Source organism: Dermacentor silvarum, chromosome 4 (genome assembly GCF_013339745.2).
Source record: "Dermacentor silvarum isolate Dsil-2018 chromosome 4, BIME_Dsil_1.4, whole genome shotgun sequence".
In the NCBI taxonomy this organism is placed as follows: Eukaryota; Metazoa; Arthropoda; class Arachnida; order Ixodida; family Ixodidae; genus Dermacentor; species Dermacentor silvarum.
In genome coordinates, this window is record NC_051157.2 from 215,543,722 (window position 1) to 215,568,518 (window position 24,797).

At 46.5% G+C, this 24,797-nt stretch overlaps 1 protein-coding gene across 5 annotated transcripts in view; it reads right to left on the reverse strand.

Moving 5' to 3' along the window:
- The window catches only part of LOC119449227 (putative phosphoenolpyruvate synthase), a 614,437-nt gene that overhangs the window by 527,147 nt on the left and 62,493 nt on the right, over positions 1 to 24,797 (reverse strand). For all 5 annotated transcript variants that reach the window (XR_007466614.1, XR_007466613.1, XR_007466615.1 and 2 more), the window contains exons 2-4: positions 13,999 to 14,183; positions 9,104 to 9,357; positions 4,698 to 4,763 (exon numbers count right to left, since the gene is read on the reverse strand). Coding sequence is in view for 2 of the 5 variants with exons in the window: in XM_049666356.1 (XP_049522313.1) it covers positions 4,698 to 4,763; positions 9,104 to 9,357; positions 13,999 to 14,183 (505 nt within the window). In the remaining 3 variants the exon portion in view is untranslated. The remainder of the gene's footprint in view (positions 1 to 4,697; positions 4,764 to 9,103; positions 9,358 to 13,998; positions 14,184 to 24,797) is intronic.

A 24,797-nucleotide genomic window follows, 5' to 3' on the forward strand; every position in this document is an offset into this window, starting at 1 on the left:
TCACCAACTTGTCATGAAAACAGCCTCCTGAAAACTTGCGAAATAGGCGACACTTACACAGGTTGGTGATTTGTACGTGTAACACCTTCAGATAGATGTAAAATATTTCTTCAAAGAAAACAGAGAACAGAATTTCACTTGTGACCAGTCAATGTTAGAATCATGTTAATAAAATTGGAATGCGTGAAAATTGCACGCTGGAACCAGTATATTATTGCAGTGCTTATTGCCAAGTCATAATGCAAAACCAAAACGTTCAGTAAGAAAAGTTTCCTTCAATTAACATGCGCTTTCCACATGCCTACTGTTTTTACAGTAAGAGGACCTGCTGAAGGAGCTAGCCCAGCAGCCTGTTTTCGTACACAAGGAGTCCACAAGAATTTTAGTGCCTTCAGTGTGCCAAAAAGCCAAGGTGAAATTTGAAATGGAGGGAGGACGGAATCTGTTTGGCATCGTGTAGAGGCAAACGCATCATACCCGAGAAAGCGCATGGAGAACATCGGAAGAAGTCAAGCCTTATTCGCTTTGCATACTCTTTAGACTACCACAGTGTGCACCTCGATCTGCTTGTGCGTGGAGGAGGGGTGTATTTTTGCTTCTTTGATGTTCAGTCGTCATCTGCATTCACCGATGACCACAGTGCATGGAACTCAAGTGGGCAGACCTTCAATTTCTGTGTACCGTGCCTCAAGTGACTGAAAAAATTTGGAGGACTATTAAGCTTCGCCTTTAAGAGTAGAACGCGATAGCATTATGGGTACCCGTTCGCATCGCAACTCGAGGCCGTCGGTCTGGTAGAAATGCTGGAAAAGGGGTTTGTGTTTGAGTTTCCTCGTAGCAGAATTAGGTTTTCTCGTACTTTTAATTTACAATCCGACGCCGAATGGTAAAGTCGTACTTAACCATTTTCCTTACGGATTTCACTGTGAGAAATTTTTGTTCACCAAAACCTTGCACCACGTGGAGGGCCTGCGCGGTCGGGGTTGGGGATAATGTTCCCCGCCACCCGCATTGGCACGCCTGTTGCCGACGCCGGATTTTCTGCGGCACGGGGCCTTTAACGCTATCGCGTTAAAACTAAATTTTGGGCTTTTTCTAAGTAAAGTGTGCTTCCACATGAAAAAACGAGACGGAGGATCACTGTTAAGCTGAGAAAACTGTCGTGTGTTGATTGCAGTGAATGGTGTTGACCATTTGTGAGCCTGAACACCTCTCAGGGCTGGTGAAGGCACGAGTACAAGAGTATTTTTTTTCTCTTTTTTGGTAAAGGTGCATCTAGAAACAATGAAAATTGTTAACCTCATCTTGCTTTTTTAAACTGCACGATCATGGAAAGTTGACTCATCACGCCTAGCATTTGTGTTGTAAGACATGCAATTCTGTTCTTAGTTGTAAATAAGCTTTAATTTTTGCAGTTATTGTTTCAGCAATGTGCTGAACTGGCCTAGTTGGTGCGTCCTTGTAAGGGAATTGTACAGTGCTATCGAAGAGACGAGGTCTGCCTGTCTTCACTTCGTCCGGTCTGCACATAGGTCCAATTACGTTCCGAGTTATTTCTGTGTAATTACTCGTCCAATGTTGTACAAGTTTTCACTTGTGTTTCCCCACTAAAGTGAACGCGACTTCTGATGTTTTTCACACGGGACGTATAGCGCTTTAGTAATTTATTATTTTGCGTAACTTATTGATGTGTTCATTGCTTATCGGTGACCTTTAGTTTTATTGCTTGTATGTGGCTGATTCTTGCCCACATTCAGTTGGTGGGACTTTTCTTGCTCATATGAGTACCTGATTTGAAACAGTTTTATGCAAGATTATTATTGCGATTCTTTTGTTCAAAATGTCAACTTATTCCTACAATCAACATGTGTGTAGTTTTTCTTTAGGGTATCTATATTTACGCATGTTAATTTGCTTATTGAAGCGTTTCATACTACTTGTTGTGAACTATTTGTGCATTTTGATTCAGTGCTGAGCACTTTGATTTTATACTGTTTAGTAAATTGCAGAGATGGTTGGCAAGTGCCAACAGCATAAACAGCTGTTTATGCTGATTGTCTGGCTTTCTGTACATTCAGCCAGCATGCAGTATCCACCAGGGCACGTGGATTTCTGACTAACTTTAGTAGGCTGTGAACTTCACATGCAATAAGTGCCAACAATTCCACATCACTACTGTTCATGTCTAGTGGTCCTCCTTGTTATAATAAAAAAAATCGTGTTGCTATATGTGTTTCGTGTATTGCACAAGAGCGAACCTGCCAACCACCGGCTGGCGAAACGTCGCAGGGAAGAGGGTAAGGAACGGAAGGGGGGAGGGGGGGGAGGGGAAACAAAAAAGCAAACGGCTATCAAAATCCGCATTGAAGAATGATTCTATCCGTATATTTAAAAGCTTATAATGGTCTTACCACATCCCCCTTCAAGAGAGGATTTTTCTAACCTACTTTAAGCAGGATTCCAGAACTCCTTCACATAGTCATATCCGCCGGACATTAGCAATGATATACGACAGTTTATCACCTTCTAAACGGACTGCATGGATTTTTTTGTGCCTCTTTCAGACGTTCATTTCGTCTTGTCGAATCGGCATGGAAGCAGATTTTCGATCGCTTTTGTGCTAGCTGCGAATGGAGAGAAGTGGGAAGGAAGTGCGCGGTATTCCCCGGGCTGTTGTTTCTTGAAAGGCATCTGCGTCGGGCCACAGTCCGCCGCGCGCTGTGTTTTCGCGGCTTAGCTAGGCCACGTTGATGCGAGGTGCACCACGCAGGTCCTCGCTCCTGCTGCCGCGCTTCCGGCATTTTGACAGCGAGTTTCCGCTGTTATCGAGTGAGATGCGTTCATGTTTGTTTGTGCGCGCGTGACACCATGCTTGTGAACTTAGTGTGCCTATGTTTACAAGTTTATACGACCGATAAAACCGATCCTTACTTCGTATAGCTGACCCCTAATTTGCTATCGCAATTAATGCTCCGCCTTCTTACCAACCGGTAAGAAGACATCAAACATCAGACATCAGACATCAAGCACTTCTAGTGCTTGATGTCTACTATGGTTCATCGCGGGGGGCAGAAACTTGGAGGTTTGCAAGGAAACTCGAGAAGAACTTAAGGACCGCGCAAAGAGCGCTGGAACGAAAAATGCTTGGCGTAATACAGGAAGAGAACGGTGTGGATCAGCGAGCAAACGAGGATAGCCAATATTTTAGTTGACATTAAAGAAAAAAAAATGGAGCTGGGTATGCCATATAACGCGTAGGAAAGATCACCGGTGGACCATTAGAGTTACAAAGTGGTTGCTAAGGAAAACGCAGTAGAGGAGTGCAGAACTTTAGGGGGTGTGATAAAAATAGAAAATTTGTAGGCGCAGGTTAAAATCTGCTAGCACAAGTCAGGGGTGATTGGAGATCGCTGGGAGAGGCCTTCTTCCTGCAGTGGACATAAAAATGGGCTGCTGCCGCTGCTGATGATCATGATGGAGGCCGTGGCGAAAAAAAATTTAGGCACATTAGATCGTGCTTGAAATATTCGAGAAGTATTAAAAATATTTGCATGAAGGAACAGTCACATTTTATTCGAAGACAGTCGACAGAGCAATATTCGATTCTTTATTCGAAAGTTTAAAATCTTCGTGTACACCTAATTATAGCTTCTGTATGTTATATTCTAAACCGCTTTCTTGTTTAATCGAAGATTACGCCAGCAAGTAAGCGAATACAGGGGATACTCTAGGTAGTGCTCTATTGTGGCGTACAGGTGTGTAAACAATGAAACGAAGTTTGCTGTTGAAAATAAAGCAATATTTTTACACAGATACTACTGTTTTAAGGAAGTTAATTGTCGAGGTATGTGAACCCTTGTCAAAAATAAAGGTAAACTATCATTATGTTTACCCTAGGTATTGCCTGTTCTAGTCGCGAGTCTTTAATAGGTTGTGTGTTAATGATGATGATGATGATTAAAAACGTTCATTTCCATATCCACACCGTGTGTATAGGGCGGCCCCGTGTTAGTATGCAGGAGTAGCAGGAAGAGAGAGAATAAAACATTTATTATGGAAAATTAATAGCCGTTTAGCACACGCAGTGTTTGTGGATTATTAGTTTATTCAGTTAAGCTTAAATATCACTTCTGCATCTACAGTCAGGTGATGTAGATTTTTTAAAAAGATATAAAGCATACTATTTTCAGGTTCGCCTTCAAAATATCATCCAAAATTTAGTGACAGTTTAATAATGAAAGGAAAGCAAAATCAAACCGTTTATAAAAGCAGACGAGTAGGTCACTTGTCAAAACGCTCAACCGACAAGAAACAAAGGGTTATTCAGCGGAAAATAGAGGCGTAAAGTCGGTCAATGAGAGAAGCCTCAGCCTGGAACGAACACTTTTCCATGATGTAGTCGTGAGGGTGTTGACAGAAACAAGTCCGCTTGTCCGAACGTTTGCTGAGGCTCCCTTTTTCGCCCACTGGTGACGCTACAGCAGTCATTTGTACCATAACACTTGTCTAACATAGCTTCACAGAAATCAATAATTGGAGTATAATATATCAAGACACAGAGCCCAGTAAGTACACTGTTAATTGGAACATTCATTCTTTAAAATTATTCCATTAAAGGGCGGAATGAAAAGTACAGTAGAAACAAGCATTATTTGCCCTTTCACCAATGAGAGGAAAATAAAGCACCAGCCACTCACATAAAGCCAAACTTGACATGAACTTCACTTTCCACCGAACTTGCACTGCCGCTCTTTTCATGTTTCCTATGAGTAAGGAGAAAAAAGAATAGCCTTTAACAGAAGTGTAAGCTAGTAGAAGTACTATACAAACATCTCTTCTCTCGTTGTTTTCCTTGGTTAAAGTATGTTGCCAGGCTGATGACGGTATGCAGCCTCAGTTTATGAAGCAAGCGAAACAGTGCGACACAGCGCCGGCACTGTGTCCTTTACCGGTCAATCGGCAAGACAGCAGTCCCGGAAAGACAAACAAAGAGGCAAAAAAAAAGCTCCGTGGTAATAAATGAAATTAGCATTGCGTTGACACGTGAATGTCCACGTTCTTTCGCGTCCATGGTAACTAAACAAACGTCATCAGTACGCAGCCACCGATGCGCGAGCCTAAGGGGACCCATCTCGATAAAGTGACAGTTTCATGATGCCTATCGAATTCTGCTGTGGTGGTTGCACCTTTTGCTCGCCCAGCCTCTTGACCAAAGCTATCCAACATGCCACTCCACAGCTTCTGCCTTGACGCATTAAGCAATTGTTTTCACATGTCACGTATTCTAAAATTATTTCATAGTGGCCGCAACTGAGTACCCGAAATCGCGCTGCACAGTTCGCGCACAATCACGCTGCCCACGCGAAGGCACCCCGCAGGGTTAGGATGGGTGACCGCGCACGGCGCCGGGAGCGGTGAAAGACATACACACCAGTCCAGTAGCAAGGTCCCGTGCTGCTGCGGTCAGGCGTGGCTGTGAACTGGGATGCTACAAAAATGTTTCGGCAAAATTTGGAGACGGGTATTTAATATAGGCTATAGGCTCGATATTTCTGGCGAAGGGTAATTATCTACCTTCATATTATGAATTGCAACATGTGCCCAAACTTCAGTTATATTATTCTAATTAGTGAAGCCTTGGAATTACAAAGTTGAAAGTTGCAATCTGCTGTGCCATAATTTCACAACATTATGCTTTCTGCTACAAGCGATTTTCAGAAATTGGTTCTAACTAAAAAAATGAAAAGGTAACAGACAACACACTGCTGACTAATCTATCCCTGGCATGACCTTGGAAATGTGACGATTGGGAGTTGTTTTCTAGGAAATAATTTCTACGAAGGGGAAGTTACTTCTACGAATCATTTCTCCGCGTTACATTTTCTATGCAGGTGGAGAATGGTTTGCAAATGGGGAATAACTTGCCGCATACCCGACAGCAACACGAAGTTACAAAGGAAATCTATGCCTGTTTAACAGATATAAGGCATTGCAGTTGAGGAAAATTTCACCTCGGGAAATGATCCCGTGAACAACGCTCGCCCAGGACGGCAGTTCCGCCATACGAGCGAAGGAGAAAGAGGCTTGAAGATCACACAGCAAAGCTCAGTTTACTCAACAATTCGATGCGCAAGAACATTAAGCATGACAAATGTGACCTGCGTAAATTCGCAAAGTGGTGAGAAATTTATGAAAGCAAAATAATTGCTGTACACTTGAGTGGAACGTTAATTTACAAATAAAATCAATATGTGTTCCGCAAACATTCGCGTGCTGCTGTCTGATGCAAGACGCTTTCTGTCCCTTCCATAAGATATTTCGCGATAGATTAAAATACATGTACTTGTTCTATCATGATAAGCTTGGCATTGACTCGAGTGCATACGCGAAAGAAGTTGCGCGACGACCCACGACACCTGCACGGATGATTTTTTCGCGCCAACTGTCCGCGAGTGGAATGGTCTCCTGGGCGATGTTGTGGATGCAGCAACACTACCTTCATTTTTAGCGCAGCTGAAAAAATTATAACATTTTTTCGCCACCGTATATGTTCGTATCCTGTTTCATCGTTCTCACGTTAGCACGTCTTTTAATATACAGGGTGTTTCAGCGAACACTTTCAAAAATTCTTTAAGGTTGCCTGTGGTAGATAGCACAATTACAGTGCATGAGCTGGTCTACTCGAAGAAGCGGGCATTACTTGCACAAAAAATTGAAATGCATAATCGAATAATTAACGAAAACTCGCTAATTTGGCTTTAACTAATTACCTGATAGCCCATATTGCAATTTACAAATTGTAACCGTGGAGTTCGCCACGCAGATCTACTTGGAATTAATTCTCAGGATTACACCAGTTTCGAGATTTAATTCCCGAACTTTGCAGAGAAATGCATTGGCGTTTCAGTTAGTTTCTTAACAAAACGTCGCTTTATGCATTGAAGCACAAAATTAACTGGAACGCTCATGCATTTCTCCGCAAAGTTCGGGAATTAATAACTCGAAACTGGTGTCATCCTGAGAATTATTTCCATGTAGATCCGCCTTGCGAACTCCATGACTACAATTTGTAAATTGCAATATGAGCCATCAGGTAATTAGTTAAAGCCTAATTAGTGAGTTTTCGTTAATTATTCGATTATGCATTTAAATTTTTTGTGCAAGTAATGCCCGCCTCTTCGAGTAGACCAGCTCATGCACTGGAATGCATCTGCCACAGGCAACCTTAAATTAATTTTGAAAGTGTTCGCTGAAACACCCTGTATGTAATGCACTGTGCAATTTTATTTGTATATTGAACTTCACTAAGTATGTTCCCAAATGTGTGTTCGGAGTGTTGTGTGTGCAGTGCGTGCGTGTGTGTGTCTTTGTGTGTGTGTGTACGTGTGCAACACTTTTGTATAATATTACCCACAGTGTGCTATAATCCATTTTGTTCAATCACAGAGACATTGCCAGATTAGACAGTTTTAGTTTCACGTACGTAGAGGCTTTGCGTACGTAGAGCCTCTACGTGTAAGCAGTGCGCATGCGCAGTACGTAGCGGCCGCGCGCTGGTCTCACGGACGTACGTGAGATTCGATTCTTTGCGTGCGTTTCTTGCGCACGTAGACAGCTTCACGTGGGCGTTTCGCGAGATCACGAACAAGCGATAGCGTGCCGAGCGCGCGCAGACGGCTTGCATCGAAATACGGCGACAAGATGACTGGTCATCTTTTTAATTCCAAGACAACGATGACAGCAGGTAACGCTTGTACAACACACTTCCAGGCATTGCGGAGACCATCGCCGGCACGCATCAATGCACATCACCGGCTTGGCTGAAATACTCATATTGGATTGAATTGGCTACCGCAGTGTTCATATTTCCCGATAGATGGAGCTACGTGGTTCCTCTTGGCGCGCGTAGCGTACGTGTAGCTAAAAGCGTTTCAGATTGCGTGCACGTAAGGTACGCAGACTTTTCACGTTTGCGTACGTGAAGTCCCTACGTACGTGTAACAAACTGTCTATTACCCACTCCTGCGCTAACGGCCTTATTTTCTAAGGCCAGCAGAAACCTTGTAAATGTCAGCAAGACCAGACATCAAATATGTGTCCACGAGCATAAAAAAAAGGACGCCGCAAGGGACCTTTAGGTGAGACCTGTGTATTTTCCAAGGAAATGAAAAAGAAATCAGACAGCGTTTTCTGAAGCAAACACCTCCGAATTGCACAAATCATTGAGAGTTTGAGATTTTACGTTAGTCAATAGGCTGGTGCATTCTTCAAGAAACCACTCGGAGGCAACGACATATCCAGTAAGCGTCGCCGTTTACTGTCTTGCCAGCATCCATTGCTTGCATGCTATGTCAGCCAATAAGAGGCTTCCCTCGTTCAATCTCAAGGACATCGCCTAAAAATGGCTACACTCTCCTCCGCTTGTAAGCATTCCGGGCGGCAACACTCCAATTGCCAGTAGGTACAGCGTTTGACCGCTGGCGCCACGCTGCGCCGCTCGCACGTACCGCGTTTCTAGGTGGTTCCGTTCACCGAGGGCGCTCGAACGCAATCATATGGTTTGCACGAATGCAACCCTTGGAAGCGTGGCTGTATGGCCGAGTGGTTACGACGCTCGCTTCGGGATCTTGCGTACGCTGGTTCGAAACCCGCTCTGGCTACGTATTTTTTTTTGTTATATATCACGCTTGTCCCTTTCTTTTTCTCTCACTGTTTGCCAGCGCGGTCGCTTGAACCCCCGCGCCACGGCGGCAGCCGTGGTGCCGGGCGCCGACGCGAAGCGGCGGTCGTTGGGGTGTTGCGGAGCGCAGCGTAGCAACACCCCAAATAAAAAAAATACTGCTCCAGTCAGGTAGACTGCTCCCTCCCTGATAATGAGATTATATTTGGATCATCAAAACAGTGATGCGTTTATAATACCACCGATCCCAACAGCAGGCTAAGTCACCCCCAGCCCAGCGTTTTCTCCGTCAACGCCTCCTCCGTTCCAACGGCGGCGGCTCGAAACATGGTACGCGCGAGCGGCGCAGCGTGGCGCCAGCGGTCAAACGCTGTACCTACTAGGAAATGGAAATACGCTTCCGGGCGGCTGAGCAGGGCTGACCTGAGGAGTCCGTTGAATGCGACTCGCCACCGACGGTTGGGCGCCAGACACTGGAGCCGAAGGCCGGCGGCGGCGAAGCAGGCACCCTCGCTGCGGTCCAAAGTGAAGGTGGCCGGCAGTGAGTAGCGTGCCCCATCGGCGTCTGTGTACAGCGCCAGCCACAGGTGGGCCACGCGGTTCTTGAGACGCGACACATTAAGCACCAGGCGGTCGCCATCGCAGTTCACGCCGTAAAGCAACAGGCTGTCCTCCAACTGCGCATAAAACCACGCGACCGGAGTGCACGTTACCCTGCCAGCATGCGGTAAAATTCTGTAAAGTCTGTGAAGTGATTGCGATAATGACTGTCAATCATTCGCCTTTCGTAGGGCAAAACGTTTCCAATTAAAACAACCGGCGCACTTACGAGCTTTCCTGCGTGAAATGGCAAATACAAGGGCTTTATCAGCGTTATGATACGTCACGATGTGGACGCACTGTATGCTCGCAATGAGGTTCGCGAACACCTTGCTTTCTAAAGGGATTTTTTTTTACGCCCACTGTAACTGTATTCGCGGCATTGTCAATCCGATGAGCTCTAGTTATTATAATTCCAAGTAATCTCTTGAAATTGCATTCCGTCTTTTTTGTTTAAAGGTTTTATGGCATCCAATCGAGACAATGGTTCACTGTAAGATGAAAACTTGATGGCCGGCAAAGAAGGGATGTCTCTGCTGCACCCAACGTTTCAACACGGTGACTTGTTTTCGTCAAGGTCCTAACAAAGAGAAATCCTCTTGTCGAAACGTAATTTGCATATAATCCCTCCTTCGACGATCGTTGAAATGGTTTATAGATTTCAGTACTAGCGTGTCAGAAAACGTGTGTGGCACTGCGTATGTCACTTCAAGAAATCTGTGTTTCTCACATTTCGTAAACAACTACGTTCCACCTACGTTTTTATTCCAAAATGTTTTAAATGGATCGTTTTGAGATTATCTCGTTTTATTTCATTTTACTAGATTAAACACACCCTTACAAAATTAGCAGTTTTGCCAGAAAGGCGAAGCTTCGATTGCGATAGCAAATTAGTAGACAGCTATACAATGTAAGGATTGTAGTTTTATCGGCCGTATAAGTTTGCAAATATTCGCTTACTAACTCAATTAACAAGCACAGTGACACCCGCGCACAGGTAAACATGAACCCATACCCGCTCGATGCCCCCGGAAACTCGCTGTCAAAACCGTAGAGTGAGGAATCGCGGCACTGTGGCGAGCGAATTGACATTGATGCTGTCTCGCTTCATCGCGAACTAAACGTCGAAAGCACAGCGCATATGAAGCTACCGGCATTCGGCGCACTTTCCGAACATCGCAGATTGCGTTCAAGATACGGCGCCCGCGCGGCCGTGCCGTAAGCAGCAGTAGCCGGAGTAGAACGCCCCCTCCCGCTTCGCTCGCCCCTGCGCAACGCGCGTGACAGAAGAGAACGCACTTCAATCCCGCGTGCGGGAGATTGAGCCGCGATCGTCGGCTGAGCCTCGCAAGCTTTCACTCGTACTTACAGCCTACGGCACGCGGTGACGATGTTATAGTGTTTCGACTTCATACGGAACATCACGGCGACGGCATAAATGCGCTTGGAGTGTCCATATAATTGCTATCACAATAAAAATGGGGTATAACACGGCGTGGAACATACAGGGAATGAACAACATGTCGCTTAAAGGGCAACTCCGGCGATTTTTCGATGTCAACGGATGTCGATGAAATTCGCTGGGTCTGTTCCTCTGAATACCTCCGTCATGTCCTAAAAAAAGCAGGCTTGAGAGTTGCACAGATTTTTCACAAGTGAATTTAATTTATTGCCTCGAGCACCCTACCTTACCCCCTCCTCAGTTATAGGCCACATTGAGTATGACGTCAGGAATGGTCCACACAGAGCATGCCGGGATCATGCAGACGACAGCGACGAGAGCGTGCAGGAGTCGACGATCGTGAGCTAGCGCTTGGTGTGAGATGTTGCTGTCGCGAGAAGTTGCATTCCCTCAAGTGATGCGGGGTGGCAAGCGGTGTTGCGTTGTTGGCTGCACGAACTTCAGCCCTCGCCATCCGCAAACACAGTTTGAGCCAATGCCGATGGCGTTCAGCCGAGGTTAAGCCTATCACAGTGGCCAAGTTCGTGCGTCTGCTGCTGGCGGACCGATATGAAGCTAATTAAGCTATTAGGATGAGGAAAGCTGCTTCTGTAGTTCAGTTTTGACCATACGGATTTGAAATAAACCATTCCTCATTTCGTACAGTGCACACGCAAAAAGCTAAAAGCGACAACACGACGCGCAATCAACATCCGTATACGTTGCCGTTCTCGAATGCGGCTGGTCGCACTCGCCGGCGCTTCCCTAAATGAAATGCGACTACGCAAATCCATGGGCGTATTCTTACCCATTGTTATGCTGACTCATTATTTAGCTTACGAGGTGCACTGTTTGCCTCGTATCCCAAATGGACAGCAAGCGGAGGCCCCTTCGATACAGCATGCGTAAACAACCGTCTCGTTCACCTGACAACGATGTCATACTTCATGACATCGGCGTTTCCGCGAGAAAACTATACATTCTCTAAATGAACGATCATACGCGCAATGTCCCAATCTATGTCTACTTTACGGAACACTAATTGTGAGCATGAAGAGAATACGAAGAATGATAAGCAGGCTGCACAACGCTTCCCTACTATACGGTCTCCCGCTCGCTGTTTCCGAAGGTGCGTGGTCGCTCGTATCAGCGTGACCCAGAGTGATGTAACGGTGCTTACATGCACAAAATCTACGTGTTTTGATATGTTCTGACATTAATTGATGTCACCGATGAGCGGCTATCTCAAGCGAACGACGTACGAGTGGTCGCTGTACCTGCCGATGTAAACAAATGCACCGGTCGGTGCTTTGGACTGTCAGCGGCGTTCTTGTGGGATACAAATGCGGAAAGTCGTGCTCCAAATCTTACAGTGAGCATGCGAAGCGGTTCCCTGAGAGGGATAAAACACCTAAAATAGCAAGCAGCGCGTATATCAGTGGTTAGGGCTACCCTTGGTCTTCATGTCGCAGCGCGATATGTTGGGCATGGGTGCTGGCTCTAGTGGTGGAGGACGGCAATTCGTGGCTATTGAATTCTTCTGAATCACAACTGCCACTGTTTGACAGATCCGAATAGGTGGTGAAGCTTACATGCAATGTCACCCGAAGGTCCCCGAAGGTCCGGCGCGGTCACAAATAAGCTGAGCGTCTGCTCTTCGCCGGTTTCGTTCACCTCGCGGGCGAGACCGGCATGCGTTGCGCGCCTTCCCCGCCGGGGATACATTCGTGACGTCACACGCAGAGGTTCGCTCGGCTGCTTGCTCAGGTTTCGGTTTCGTTTTTGCGCTTTTTTGCGTATTTAAAATTATTTTCGAATTTGCGGAACAATTCTCCTATCAGGTGCGTCACAGGAGGGTCTCGGGAACCTAAATATTTTATTAGCTCGACATGGTCAAAAAATCGCCGGAGTTGCCCTTTAACAGCCATTAAATACATAAGTGGTCAGTTGCAGCAATTATAAACGGCGATGGGTACTTGATGGCGCTAATGTGCAGGTCAAGGCCGTTCCAGTCCGTGGCTGCTCGAAAAAAAGAATAAATGTTGACAGTTACTTTAGCATACGCTAACGAGGATGAAGGCAAAAGCCTGCGTGCTCACGAGACATTCATTAGATAACTTTGACATTAAAAATCGAATGCATTGTTACTTTCTATTACTTGTTTTCTCTTCTTTGTTTTTGTCTTGTTCTCTTTTTCTGGTCGCGTAGACATTGCCACTGCTTCTGTATGCTTAATGGAACGTAGGAACTTGGAACGGTCGCGGCTTGCTCTTTCTTTTCGGTTCGTCTAGTTACTTGTAGCGCAGGCAGAATGAGAGGGAGACGGAAAGGAACATTAGACGAACACACAGCGCTAACTTTCAACAACAGATTTATTTCCTGTTCTCGCAGGCGTACTCATAGTTCTCAAAACGCCATAAGACACATGTAGATTGCTCGACAAATATGAACAAAGCCGGGAAAACCACACGCAGACACTTTTGTGGTCACATGCTCTGTTCATTAAGAATGGTGTCTGTTCAACGCGAACAGAGGTAACCGAGCTCTTTTATTGATAAAGAAATGTTTTGCTTACTGGCGTATGCATCACCAAATGTCGCTATGTTCGTAGCTTCCATAGTCATTTCGAACTTGCTTCTGCTCATGATAACAGTTTCTTTAATGAATTGGAGACGACACCTGAAGCGCCACTTGAATTTTGGTGCCGTAACACCGGACGGTCTCGGATTCTTCGACTCATGAGCCGTCTAAGGCTTAATAAGGAAAATGTCAGTGTACGGGTACGTGGACGCACAACTTGGCAAGGCTGACCAGTGCGGCTAGATAGTATACGCATAGGGGCGGAAACATATTAGGTCCGCGGTTAAGCCAAGCATAATCGCACCTTTATACGAGGGATAGGGGGCAATGTCGAGGCCGTAGAGAAAGGAAGTAAATCACATTACGCATGAAAGCGTAATCTGGATGGAAGCGAAGTATGTTAGCACTGATAGGCTCGCGCATGTATTGTTAATGAATAAAACGTGTTTACGAACAGTTCCTAATTGAAGTTGTGGTGGCTACGGCTACTGGCCCTTGGGGGCCCTACCCATTATTTCTACAGCTACTGCCCCTTGGCTGGGGGGGGGGGGTGAGGGAGGGGCTCAATTAATAGCGCTATATCTTTACTGCTTGCTGTCATTAGGAGGTTAGAAAAGCGGTGACGAAAATTCCTTAATCATAACTGATTATTACGACCTTTCTTTTTTGCGAAGTTTCAGGAAGTAAATTCACTAACCTTTTCCAGGTGTTTTGCGTGGCGTGGGCATTCCTGCGCCCACTCCTCCGGCGCGCAGATGGCGCCGTTGCTGACGATGTCGTCGTGCCTCTCTGGATGCTGAAAACAAAACCTTCGTTCTTTCCTGTTCTGCAGGTAAGTGATGCGGGCAACGGCAAGCAGGTACCTAAGGAGGTGGCCAAGCCCTGCGTGGCAGAATTGAAGGATATAATGGTTAAGAGTTGCGCCCTGTTACTTATATCACAAGATATGATATGATTGCTAAGATAACATTAAAAATACCGGGATAGCTTGCATTAGTGGCGCAAGGCTGAAGACACAGCAGAGCTAATCAGTTCCTAGCTGATCCTGGCTTAGTGATGCTAAGTTATACGAAGTGTAACTAGTGGTCCGTGTCATCGTGGAACGCCTCGCGAAGCACTTGCAGTCCGAGCACACGTAGGGGAAGTGGGGCGAAAGCTATGCAAAGTGTACGGGATAGCAGCAGACGACACGCCGGGATGACATCACGGCGCATGCGCAGTAGCGCGCAGATGGTGGGAGCTTGGCCGAGCCGCCGACAGAGGCACCAGTCACGGACACCGCGTAGGGTGCCTCGATGCCCAGCGCCGCCGTCCAGGGTGGAGACAACCCCGCTGGCGCCGCCATATTGTGTCACACGAGCTGAGACTCAGCTACGCTTGCGTTGATAAAGTGTTACTCGCGGCGCGCTTCCAAGTGCTTTGCCTTGATGAGGATTTTTTTTATCGGTGTCCCACCTGCATATCTTTATAACCAATAGCCGTTAACTCGTCGAAGGTCGAAGACGTAAATGTATGGCGCCGGGAACATTCCCCAAGTTGCCTAATTCAATCACATTTAATATGTCGTGTGTATGTTTAAAATACGCACTATTTTTTTTTTGCGCTTCGATGCTTGGTATATAAGGTTTGCGACCCCCTGTGTGTGGAAGTTTTTCTTTTTCGCTGTTGTATTTTGGTTTACACGTCACGCCTCCTTTACCGTAGCCAGCCACTCGCGCACGGCGGTTAGTTTCCCTTTCGTTGCGCGTGCTCTTCGCGTTCGTTGCAATTATTTGACGATATCTACGCGCAATTTTTGCTTTTTTGCCCACAAAACTGTGTGCTGACAGGATTAAGCTGGTGTAAAAATAACTGCGATGTGAAAATTAGGTTTAGTTAGTGCTGTAGAGAAAAATGTAACGTAACTTGTCTGTGTCAATCTTGCGTAGTATACACAAGAAATCAAACGATGCACAAAATACATTTACTTATAATGTCTAGTACAATCAATCATGAAAGAGATATGTACATGAAAAATTATATGTACTGTGTGGCGCCTGAAGGTTATGTTGAAAGACGAGATAAAAAAATTAATTCGCAAGGTAGGCTCGACACACAATTCGGGATAGTGAGAGTTTTTTTTTGTTTTGTTTTTTTATTCATTACATGGGGGGAGGGGGGGTTCAAGTGAGTACATCAACCTTATTACACACAATATAAATCGAAAACAAGAATGCAAACAAGAAAACGCAACCGCGGGTAATATTAATCAAGATATCCAGCCAGAATACATACATCAGCTACCATCGAATACGTCGCATCAGCCAAACACATCGATGGCGAGTACAGAACATTTCATAAATAACCATTAGAACACTGATAACTACATTGAAAAAATAAACAACACTGCATACATATCACGTACAAAAACCGTAAATGAAACTAAGACAGTCAAATACAGATTAGCAATGTTTTTCACTTCGAAAATATAGTCCATGATGATGTAGGGCTGTTGACTTTAACAGACGGCGCCCATCCTGTCGATTTCCCTCGTACTGGTCCTCTTCAAAGTGTTTCTAAGTACAGGTAAAACGACAAAAGTGATTATTGATATGAAAAGTTGCCTTGTAAATACAGAGAACTGTGAGAACTGAGAACAGAGAACTGAGAACAGAGAGTGCTTAAAAATAAATTTTAGCAGAAGCAATGCTGTATTACCTCGCTTCACACGTTTCGAAGAAATGCACAGGCTACAACAGACACCATGCCAGAAAGCGCCGAAACATTTTGGTCCCATGATGCCCCTTAACTCTACTACACCTGGGCATACCGTGCACAGGCATTTAAAGACCGTCACAGTACCCACTACGATCGGGAATGAGCACGAATGACCATCGGCTTACGATCACCACGCTACAAATATGTACAAGTCTAAAAAATCAGCTATGTAACGTAACACCCTGAGGTCCGCAAGATATCTCCTGAGAAATCAGAGAAAATCACAATGTTTCGCTTACCACGTACAAAACAGCCGCTCTCCCCGGCCGAAGCACTGCGTTCTTTAGTCCCAAATAACCAGTACCGAAAAAAAAAAAAAAAAAAAAGAAACAAGAGACACACACGATGTGTGCTTCCCGTGAAAAAGGAAAATAGGTGGCTTACGTGACGATTCGTAGCTAATGTAAGACTACTTCGCGGCTAAGCATCTTCGTCAATCCTTAAAATAAGGGTACAGACTGCGCCCATCAAAACGAAAAAAGCCTATGCGACGCGCGCTCGCAAACCATACGCTACTCAGACAGCATCGGTGCAGTGCTTACTTAGTTCGTGAGCGAACGTAGGTACGTGAGCGAGGATCAGAGAATACTTTCTTATTTAAATGAAAAACACGGTGCGGTAGTCTAAACATTCTTGACACTTACCTCGCAAATGCAGGAGTTATCCGTTGCCTTCCAGTGATCGCGCTTTACTTGGGCTTCCCATCTCTTCCGTCGCTCTGGGTCCCGGGGGAAGCGAAAACAACGCAGTCCTTTACGCGTCGATCCGGCGCACTTGGGAACACAACAGCCCGTCATGTCGACACGATGCACTTGATAGCTTGTCAGTCATGCGGCTGAACACTGTCTAGCAAGTAGAAGCGTCCGCGAAGCATCCGCGCGCACTGTGCCTCGAACTCAGCACCGGCACCAAGCAATCGCAACGGCTCGCTGTGACACAATATGGCGTCGCAGCGAGAAAGCGGCGGCGCGGGGGCGGTCAAAGGTTGGCACCACCCTGAACGGCGGCGCTGGCATCGAGGCACCCTAACACCGCGAGCGTTCGGCGCTACTCGGCGGAAGCGCATAGGGTGCCTCGATGCCAGCGCCGCCGTTCAGGGTGGTGCCAACCTTTGACCGCCCCCGCGCCGCCGCTTTCTCGCTGCGACGCCATATTGTGTCACAGCGAGCCGTTGCGATTGCTTGGTGCCGGTGCTGAGTTCGAGGCACAGTGCGCGCGGATGCTTCGCGGACGCTTCTACTTGCTAGACAGTGTTCAGCCGCATGACTGACAAGCTATCAAGTGCATCGTGTCGACATGACGGGCTGTTGTGTTCCCAAGTACGCCGGATCGACGCGTAAAGGACTGCGTTGTTTTCGCTTCCCCCGGGACCCAGAGCGGCGGAAGAGATGGGAAGCCCAAGTAAAGCGCGATCACTGGAAGGCAACGGATAACTCCTGCATTTGCGAGGTAAGTGTCAAGAATGTTTAGACTACCGCACCGTGTTTTTCATTTAAATAAGAAAGTATTCTCTGATCCTCGCTCACGTACCTACGTTCGCTCACGAACTAAGTAAGCACTGCACCGATGCTGTCTGAGTAGCGTATGGCTTGCGAGCGCGCGTCGCATAGGCTTTTTTTCGTTTTGATGGGCACAGTCTGTACCCTTACTTTAAGGACTGACGAAGATGCTTAGCCGCGAAATAGTCTTACATTAGCTACGAATCATCACGTAAGCCACCTATTTTCCTTTTTCACGGGAAGCACACATCGTGTGTGTCTCTTGTTTCTTTTTTTTTTCTTTTTTCGGTACTGGTTATTTGGGACTAAAGAACGCAGTGCTTCTTCTGGGGAGAGCGGCTGTTTTGTACGTGGTAAGCGAAACATTGTGATTTTCTCTGATTTCTCAGGAGATATCTTGCGGACCTCAGGGTGTTACGTTACATAGCTGATTTTTTAGACTTGTACATATTTGTAGCGTGGTGATCGTAAGCCGATGGTCATTCGTGCTCATTCCCGATCGTAGTGGGTACTGTGACGGTCTTTAAATGCCTGTGCACGGTATGCCCAGGTGTAGTAGAGTTAAGGGGCATCATGGGACCAAAATGTTTCGGCGCTTTCTGGCATGGTGTCTGTTGTAGCCTGTGCATTTCTTCGAAACGTGCGAAGCGAGGTAATACAGCATTGCTTCTGCTAAAATTTATTTTTAAGCACTGTAATGGGTTCTCTGTATTTACAAGGTAACTTTTCATATCAATAATCACTTTTGTTGTTTTACCTGTACTTAGAAACACATTGAAGAGGACCAGTACGAGGGAAATCGACAGGATGGGCGCCGTCTGTTAAAGTCAACAGCCCTACATCATCATGGACTATATTTTAGAAGTGAAAAACATTGCTAATCTGTATTTGACTGTCTTAGTTTCATTTACGGTTTTTGTACGTGATATGTATGCAGTGTTGTTTATTTTTTCAATGTAGTTATCAGTGTTCTAATGGTTATTTATGAAATGTTCTGTACTCGCCATCGATGTGTTTGGCTGATGCGACGTATTCGATGGTAGCTGATGTATGTATTCTGGCTGTATATCTGGCTGCATATCTTGATTAATATTACCCGCGGTTGCGTTTTCTTGTTTGCATTCTTGTTTTCGATTTATATTGTGTGTAATAAGGTTTGTGTACTCACTTGAACCCGCCCCCCCCCCCATGTAATGAATAAATAAAAAAAACTCTCTCTATCCCGAACTGTGTGTCGAGCCTACCTTGCGAATTAATTTTTTTATCTCGTCTTTCAACATAACCTTCAGGCGCCACACAGTACATATAATTTTTCATGTACATATCTCTTTCATGATTGATTGTACTAGACATTATAAGTAAATGTATTTTGTGCATTGTTTGATTTCTTGTGTGTACTACGCAAGATTGACAGAGAGAAGTTACGTTACATTTTTCTCTACAGCACTAACTAAACCTTATTTTCACATCGCAGTTATTTTTACACCAGCTTAATCCTGTCAGCACACAGCTTTGTGGGCAAAAAAAGCAAAAATTGCGCGTAGATATCGTCAAATAATTGCAACGAACGCGAAGAGCACGCGCAACGCAAGGGAAACTAACCGCCGTGCGCGAGTTTACCGTAGCTCGCCGGCTACGGTAAAGGAGGCGTGACGTGTAAACCAAAATACAACAGCGAAAAAGAAAAACTTCCACACACAGGGAGTCGCAAACCTTATATACCAAGCATCGAAGCGCAAAAAAAAAAAATAGTGCGTATTTTAAACATACACACGGCATATTAAATGTGATTGAATTAGGCAACTTGGGGCATGTTCCCGGCGCCATACATTTACGTCTTCGACCTTCGACGAGTTAACGGCTATTGGTTATAAAGATATGCAGATTGGACACCGATAAAATAATCCTCATCAAGGCAAAGCACTTGGAAGCGCGCCGCGAGTAACACTTTATGAACGCAAGCGTAGCTGAGTCTCAGCTCGTGTGACACAATATGGAGGCGCCAGCGGGGTTTTCTCCACCCTGGACGGCGGCGCTGGGCATCGAGGCACCCTAGAAGCGCAAGTGGCGTCCTACAATTTGCTTCTCTCTCTCATTTTCCCTCTGTCGAGCATAGCGCGCGACGCACGCACTCTCATTTTCTCTCTCCTGGGCATAGCGCTCTCATTTTCTCTTTCTCTCTCCGGAGCATAGCACGCGACGCTCCACGACGTGGTTGCTAGGCAACGCCGTGGCAAGTGGCACACATTACGGCCGGCTTAAACAGCCCTTCCACTGGGGTGCACATGGAAGACCGGCGAAGCAGTAATATGGAGGGAATTACGTATTTTCAATTATTACTATTAAAAGTGTAATTGGTTATTTGAACTATTAAATAATGAGAAATATATATGATCCGGTGGTTTTCATTTATTTAGTGACCACAGTGACCATGGCCTTATGGCCGCTATGGTACACCGCCATAGGGTGTACGGCAACGATAGGCACGTTCTTCATAAGCACGACGTCTATACGCGTCCAGTGTGTTGTAGTTGGTACCGTCGGTTCGTTCGTACTCGTCAACCCCAAGCGCTCGAGCATAAACTAAGTGAAACACTTTCCATCCGGGCGTGCAATGTCAACGTTAGTCACCCGTCATTACGACAGACGCTTCGTCGTCGAACATAACCCATCCAAAGAAGTCTATCATGAATGATTCAATGTCTCTCGTGGTCGTCGTGGGTGGAACTTACACGACGGCGACCACCGGACCATCGCGCACCTTGACGGCACATGCGTTGGCGCAAGCGGAGACGATGGCATCGTTCAACCGGCATCTCGTATCACTGGACTACACCAAGGAAATCGTTCCGCGCATAGATGGCAACGACTCCGGCGTGGCCGCCGGCGCCGATCACATTGCCGGCTCTGCTGTGGTTCGCGGCGTATTTGGCCAGCGACGTCTTGTTCGACTAGGGCTTCCGAACCACTGGGCTTAAGTACGTTCTACTGCGTACGCTCTTTCGCGGCGTTTGCGTGCCCATTCGCGCTTGTGGGCACGCAGACGCTCGTTGCGTTGTTCCTCTGAACGAACGGCACGAGGCCGGGCCATCGTGAAGCGGGAGACACACGGTCCGATTCAGCGTCCGATCCGGCGTCCGACGCGCCGGAACGGCAGCCGGAACCGAGACGTTTCGTCGCGCCGAAGCGCCGGATCAGATGCCCGGCGTGCGACAAACTGGACAGATTTTCACCGTCCGACGCGTCCGACAACCGCACCGTCGTTTGGCCGCAGCCAATGACAGAGCGCCTGGCTGGCACGTGACGTTCGCTGACGTTCCCTCCTCAGAGGCGGTGCCGGCGGGCCGGTTTCTCGCCGCTTTTTCTTTTTATTGCGATAGCAGTTATATGGATACTTCAACCGGATTTCCGCCGTCGGCGTCGCCGTCGCCGTGAGGTTCGCTGTGAGGTTCGGGCGCCGTATGCCCGAGCGGAAGCGTGCGGGGACGCGCGCTATCACGGAGAGCGAACGCACTCAATCTCCCACGCGCAAGCAAGGAAGCGGGAAGCCAGCGCCGGAGGGAGCGGGGGGGGAGGGGGGGCGCACTTATACTCTGCCAACAACCGCGCTCGTCGCTCGCCCGCACCGTCTCTCATCTCCACACGGCTCTTAAAACCCCTTGATGTTAGAAAGTAGCCACACTCTCCCCCACGCGCGCGCTTTCCTCCTCAATTCTCCTCGGATTTCTCCCCCTCACCGGGCCGGCGCGGCGCTGAACCCTCCAGTGGCTCGCTGCAGCCGCATTAGAATCAATGCGCGCGCTTGTTTATTCGGCCCTTTGAAGCGTTGTATGGGAATTTATCCCTTGTGAAACTGTCATGACGAAAGTACGTTTCCGATAGAACGTCGCGCCATTTTTTTAGGACGCTTCGATAAATACAAGCGGAAGCGCTCCGAAAAAATGAGTACCAAGCAGTGGCTGAGCTGTTTACCTCTACGTCGCCACTTGGGTTGTCCGTAACGCGGAGGTGTATTGGGTGCATACAATATAAGCAGCGTAGAGTATAAACGAGAATTTGGTTCACTATCTTCGCTCTTAAAAGGCTCAGAGAAGGTAGCCAAGAAGAAATGTGATAGTTTACTTAGAGTGAATTCGCCAAAATGATTGGGCCAAAAGCCTTTGTACCAATGCCACTGTGCGAAATACGTGCTGTGTTTGCGAAACAGCCAACATAGAACTTCACACACGCGCCTGTATTCCGTCACTATAAAACGACGAGAAATTACATTCCATCACCTCTGGGAGTAACTTAAGTCTCTCTCTCTCTCAAAAAAAATGGCTGATTGCTTACACGAAAACTGCTAAGACTGGCACTTGATAATTGACTTAGAGACTTCAAGATGTCAAGTTTACCAGAATTGAGGGAGATTATCAGAAGTGCGTGGCTTGTACTTAATGAGCATGCGCGAATAATACATAATACCACTTATCTACCTATATATTGCGGTTCATGCCTTCGCAACATAAAGTACATAAAGAAAAAAAATGCTCGCAGTATTGAAACTTTGCAAAGATACAATGAGCACGCAATAAGAGTAAAATAGTTCCTTGGCTTCACAAGTATCAGGCGCAAGGATCACACGCACACACACACAAGCGCACACACATACACGCACACAATCACGCACATACACAAACACGCACACACACGCACACAACTACAAAATATGAGTTACAGGCATTAGCTCACAAATTACATACATTTGAAAACTAACGCACGCACGAAAACACAAAAGGCTTTGTCACGGCTCGAAGAGTCAACGAAAATTTCAGCCGACTCACTTAAAAAAAACTATATGCACAGTTATCGGTGCTCTGTCTTAAACTGAACGAAGAGTCCGGCTATGTGAACAGCATTAAAATCTCCATGCAACTTCATCCACAAATATGAGGAAAGCTGCAACATTCACCTCGCGAAGAACGGCGTGCTTAGAAGGGGCGAAATCCCTTCTCCCGATGTTATGGAGCCACTGCTTCCGACGCACAACATTCCGTTCACCTCGGGGGATATAAAATAAGGCTTGCCCTTTCTTTGGTCTGCTGCTGCATTGAAACGCGCAGCAGCAAGGCATTTTCACGGAAACAAATCTCAGATTCCTACGAAAGGATGGAAAAACTTGGGAAACACACGTTCGGAGCGGCAGGGCGACCACCACTTGGACTGCTCATGGCGGGCGGGAGAAACTAAAGGCGCGCGAAAGCAAGTTTCGCGCCGTTTTCGTGACGTCAGGTTCACCTGACGGGGTAGTCTCGAGCGCCGCAGCCATTCAGCGTGGCGGATGCGCTGCCTCCGCGAAAGAGGGGGAGAAAAATGTCACAGTTTCGCCCTTAGGGCGAAGCAATGAATGCGATAGCAACACAGCAATGTCATACGAAGTAAGGTGAGCGGCTTTGGTAGCAATATGAATTGTAGTAAACATGAGCTGATTAAGTAATCAGGTGTGCTGCGGCGTAAGTAGACCGACATGAAGAGAGACTCGATGACCACGAGAAGGCGCGTGTGAAACGGTGGTGTTGATGAGAAGCGCTTCCCGTGGGCAGCGCGCGTGCGAAGGGACACACCTGTAGCGCTGCACTGCCGATCCAGGCAGCATTACATGTGTAGCGTGCGTTGGAAAATGTGGCCCGACTATTACTAACTGAATGAACAAGCGTGGTGTGAGCGCGCACAAACAAACATGGATAGATCACACTGAATGACTGCAGACAACGACTGTCAAAATGCTGGCAGCAAGCCCATACGCTGCAGCGGGCGAAGGTACGTGCGGTCTATCGCTTCAACAGAAACTGAGCGGCGAATGCCCAGTTCATAAAGGTCAGAGCCGTGTGGAGATAACATTTTTCGTTCCATCGCTCTTTGTGCGGTCCTTAACTTGTTCTCGAGCATCTTTGTTAACCTCCAAGTTTCTGACCCATATGTTAACACTGGTAGAATGCAATAATTGTAAACTTTTCTTTTCAACGACTGTGGTAAACTCCCAGTCAGGATTTCGTATGCATGATTTGGTCGCTTGTACATACATAATTCTTCATGCGGTGTCTCAATGGACATCCCGTCGCCTGTCACTCTTGTACTAAGAACAGGCGATGCATGTGAAATGTGTAAGGATAAAGACAGCATTAGATGTGTCGAACAAAGAACGCAAATAGCTCTAAAAGGAAAAAAACGAAATGAAATAGAACGTCCGCAAGTAATAAATACTTCGATATTTTAGGGCACTCCAGAAATATTTAACAAGTATAGCCCTGTTGCCTGCAGCGGGCGAAGGTACGTGCGGTCTATCGCTTCAACAGAAACTGAGCGGCGAATGCCCAGTTCATAAAGGTCAGAGCCGTGTGGAGATAACATTTTTCGTTCCATCGCTCTTTGTGCGGTCCTTAACTTGTTCTCGAGCATCTTTGTTAACCTCCAAGTTTCTGACCCATATGTTAACACTGGTAGAATGCAATTATTGTAAACTTTTCTTTTCAACGACAGTGGTAAACTCCCAGTCAGGATTTGGTATGCATGATTTAGTCGCTTGTACATACAAAATTCTTCATGCGGTGTCTCAATGGACATCCCGTCGCCTGTCACTCTTGTACTAAGAACAGGCGATGCATGTGAAATGTGTAAGGATAAAGACAGCATTAGATGTGTCGAACAAAGAACGCAAATAGCTCTAAAAGGAAAAAAACGAAATGAAATAGAACGTCCGCAAGTAATAAATACTTCGATATCTTAGGGCACTCCAGAAATATTTAACAAGTATAGCCCTGTTGCCTTGAGCAGCTATGACAGTCCTGAAAAATGCATCGAAGAGAAGAGGCACAAGTGCGCGTTTCCGAAACATCAAAACACAGTGAATATGGTCCCTCCAGTGTTGTGAATTGTGAGTAACATATTGACACGTATACATGCTTATCCTTCACCGGTGGCCGCTTTCGATTGGCTAACAAATGTTAAACGTTATCGCTCGGCGCAGGACGCGCCTGTATCGGAAGTTTCTAGAACGTTATCGATGCTTCTTTCCGTTGCCTGTTTTCAGGACATCGATGTTATCTGATTGTATTACCGACGCGAATTGTCTAGAACTTTCTGGAAGACCCGCGGGCATCAGGGATTAATCTGGAACCTTCGATGACTCAGGTATAAAAGCCGACGCGTTTCGCCGCTGATGAGATTTTCGACGATCGCCGACTGTGTTCGCCGCTATCGT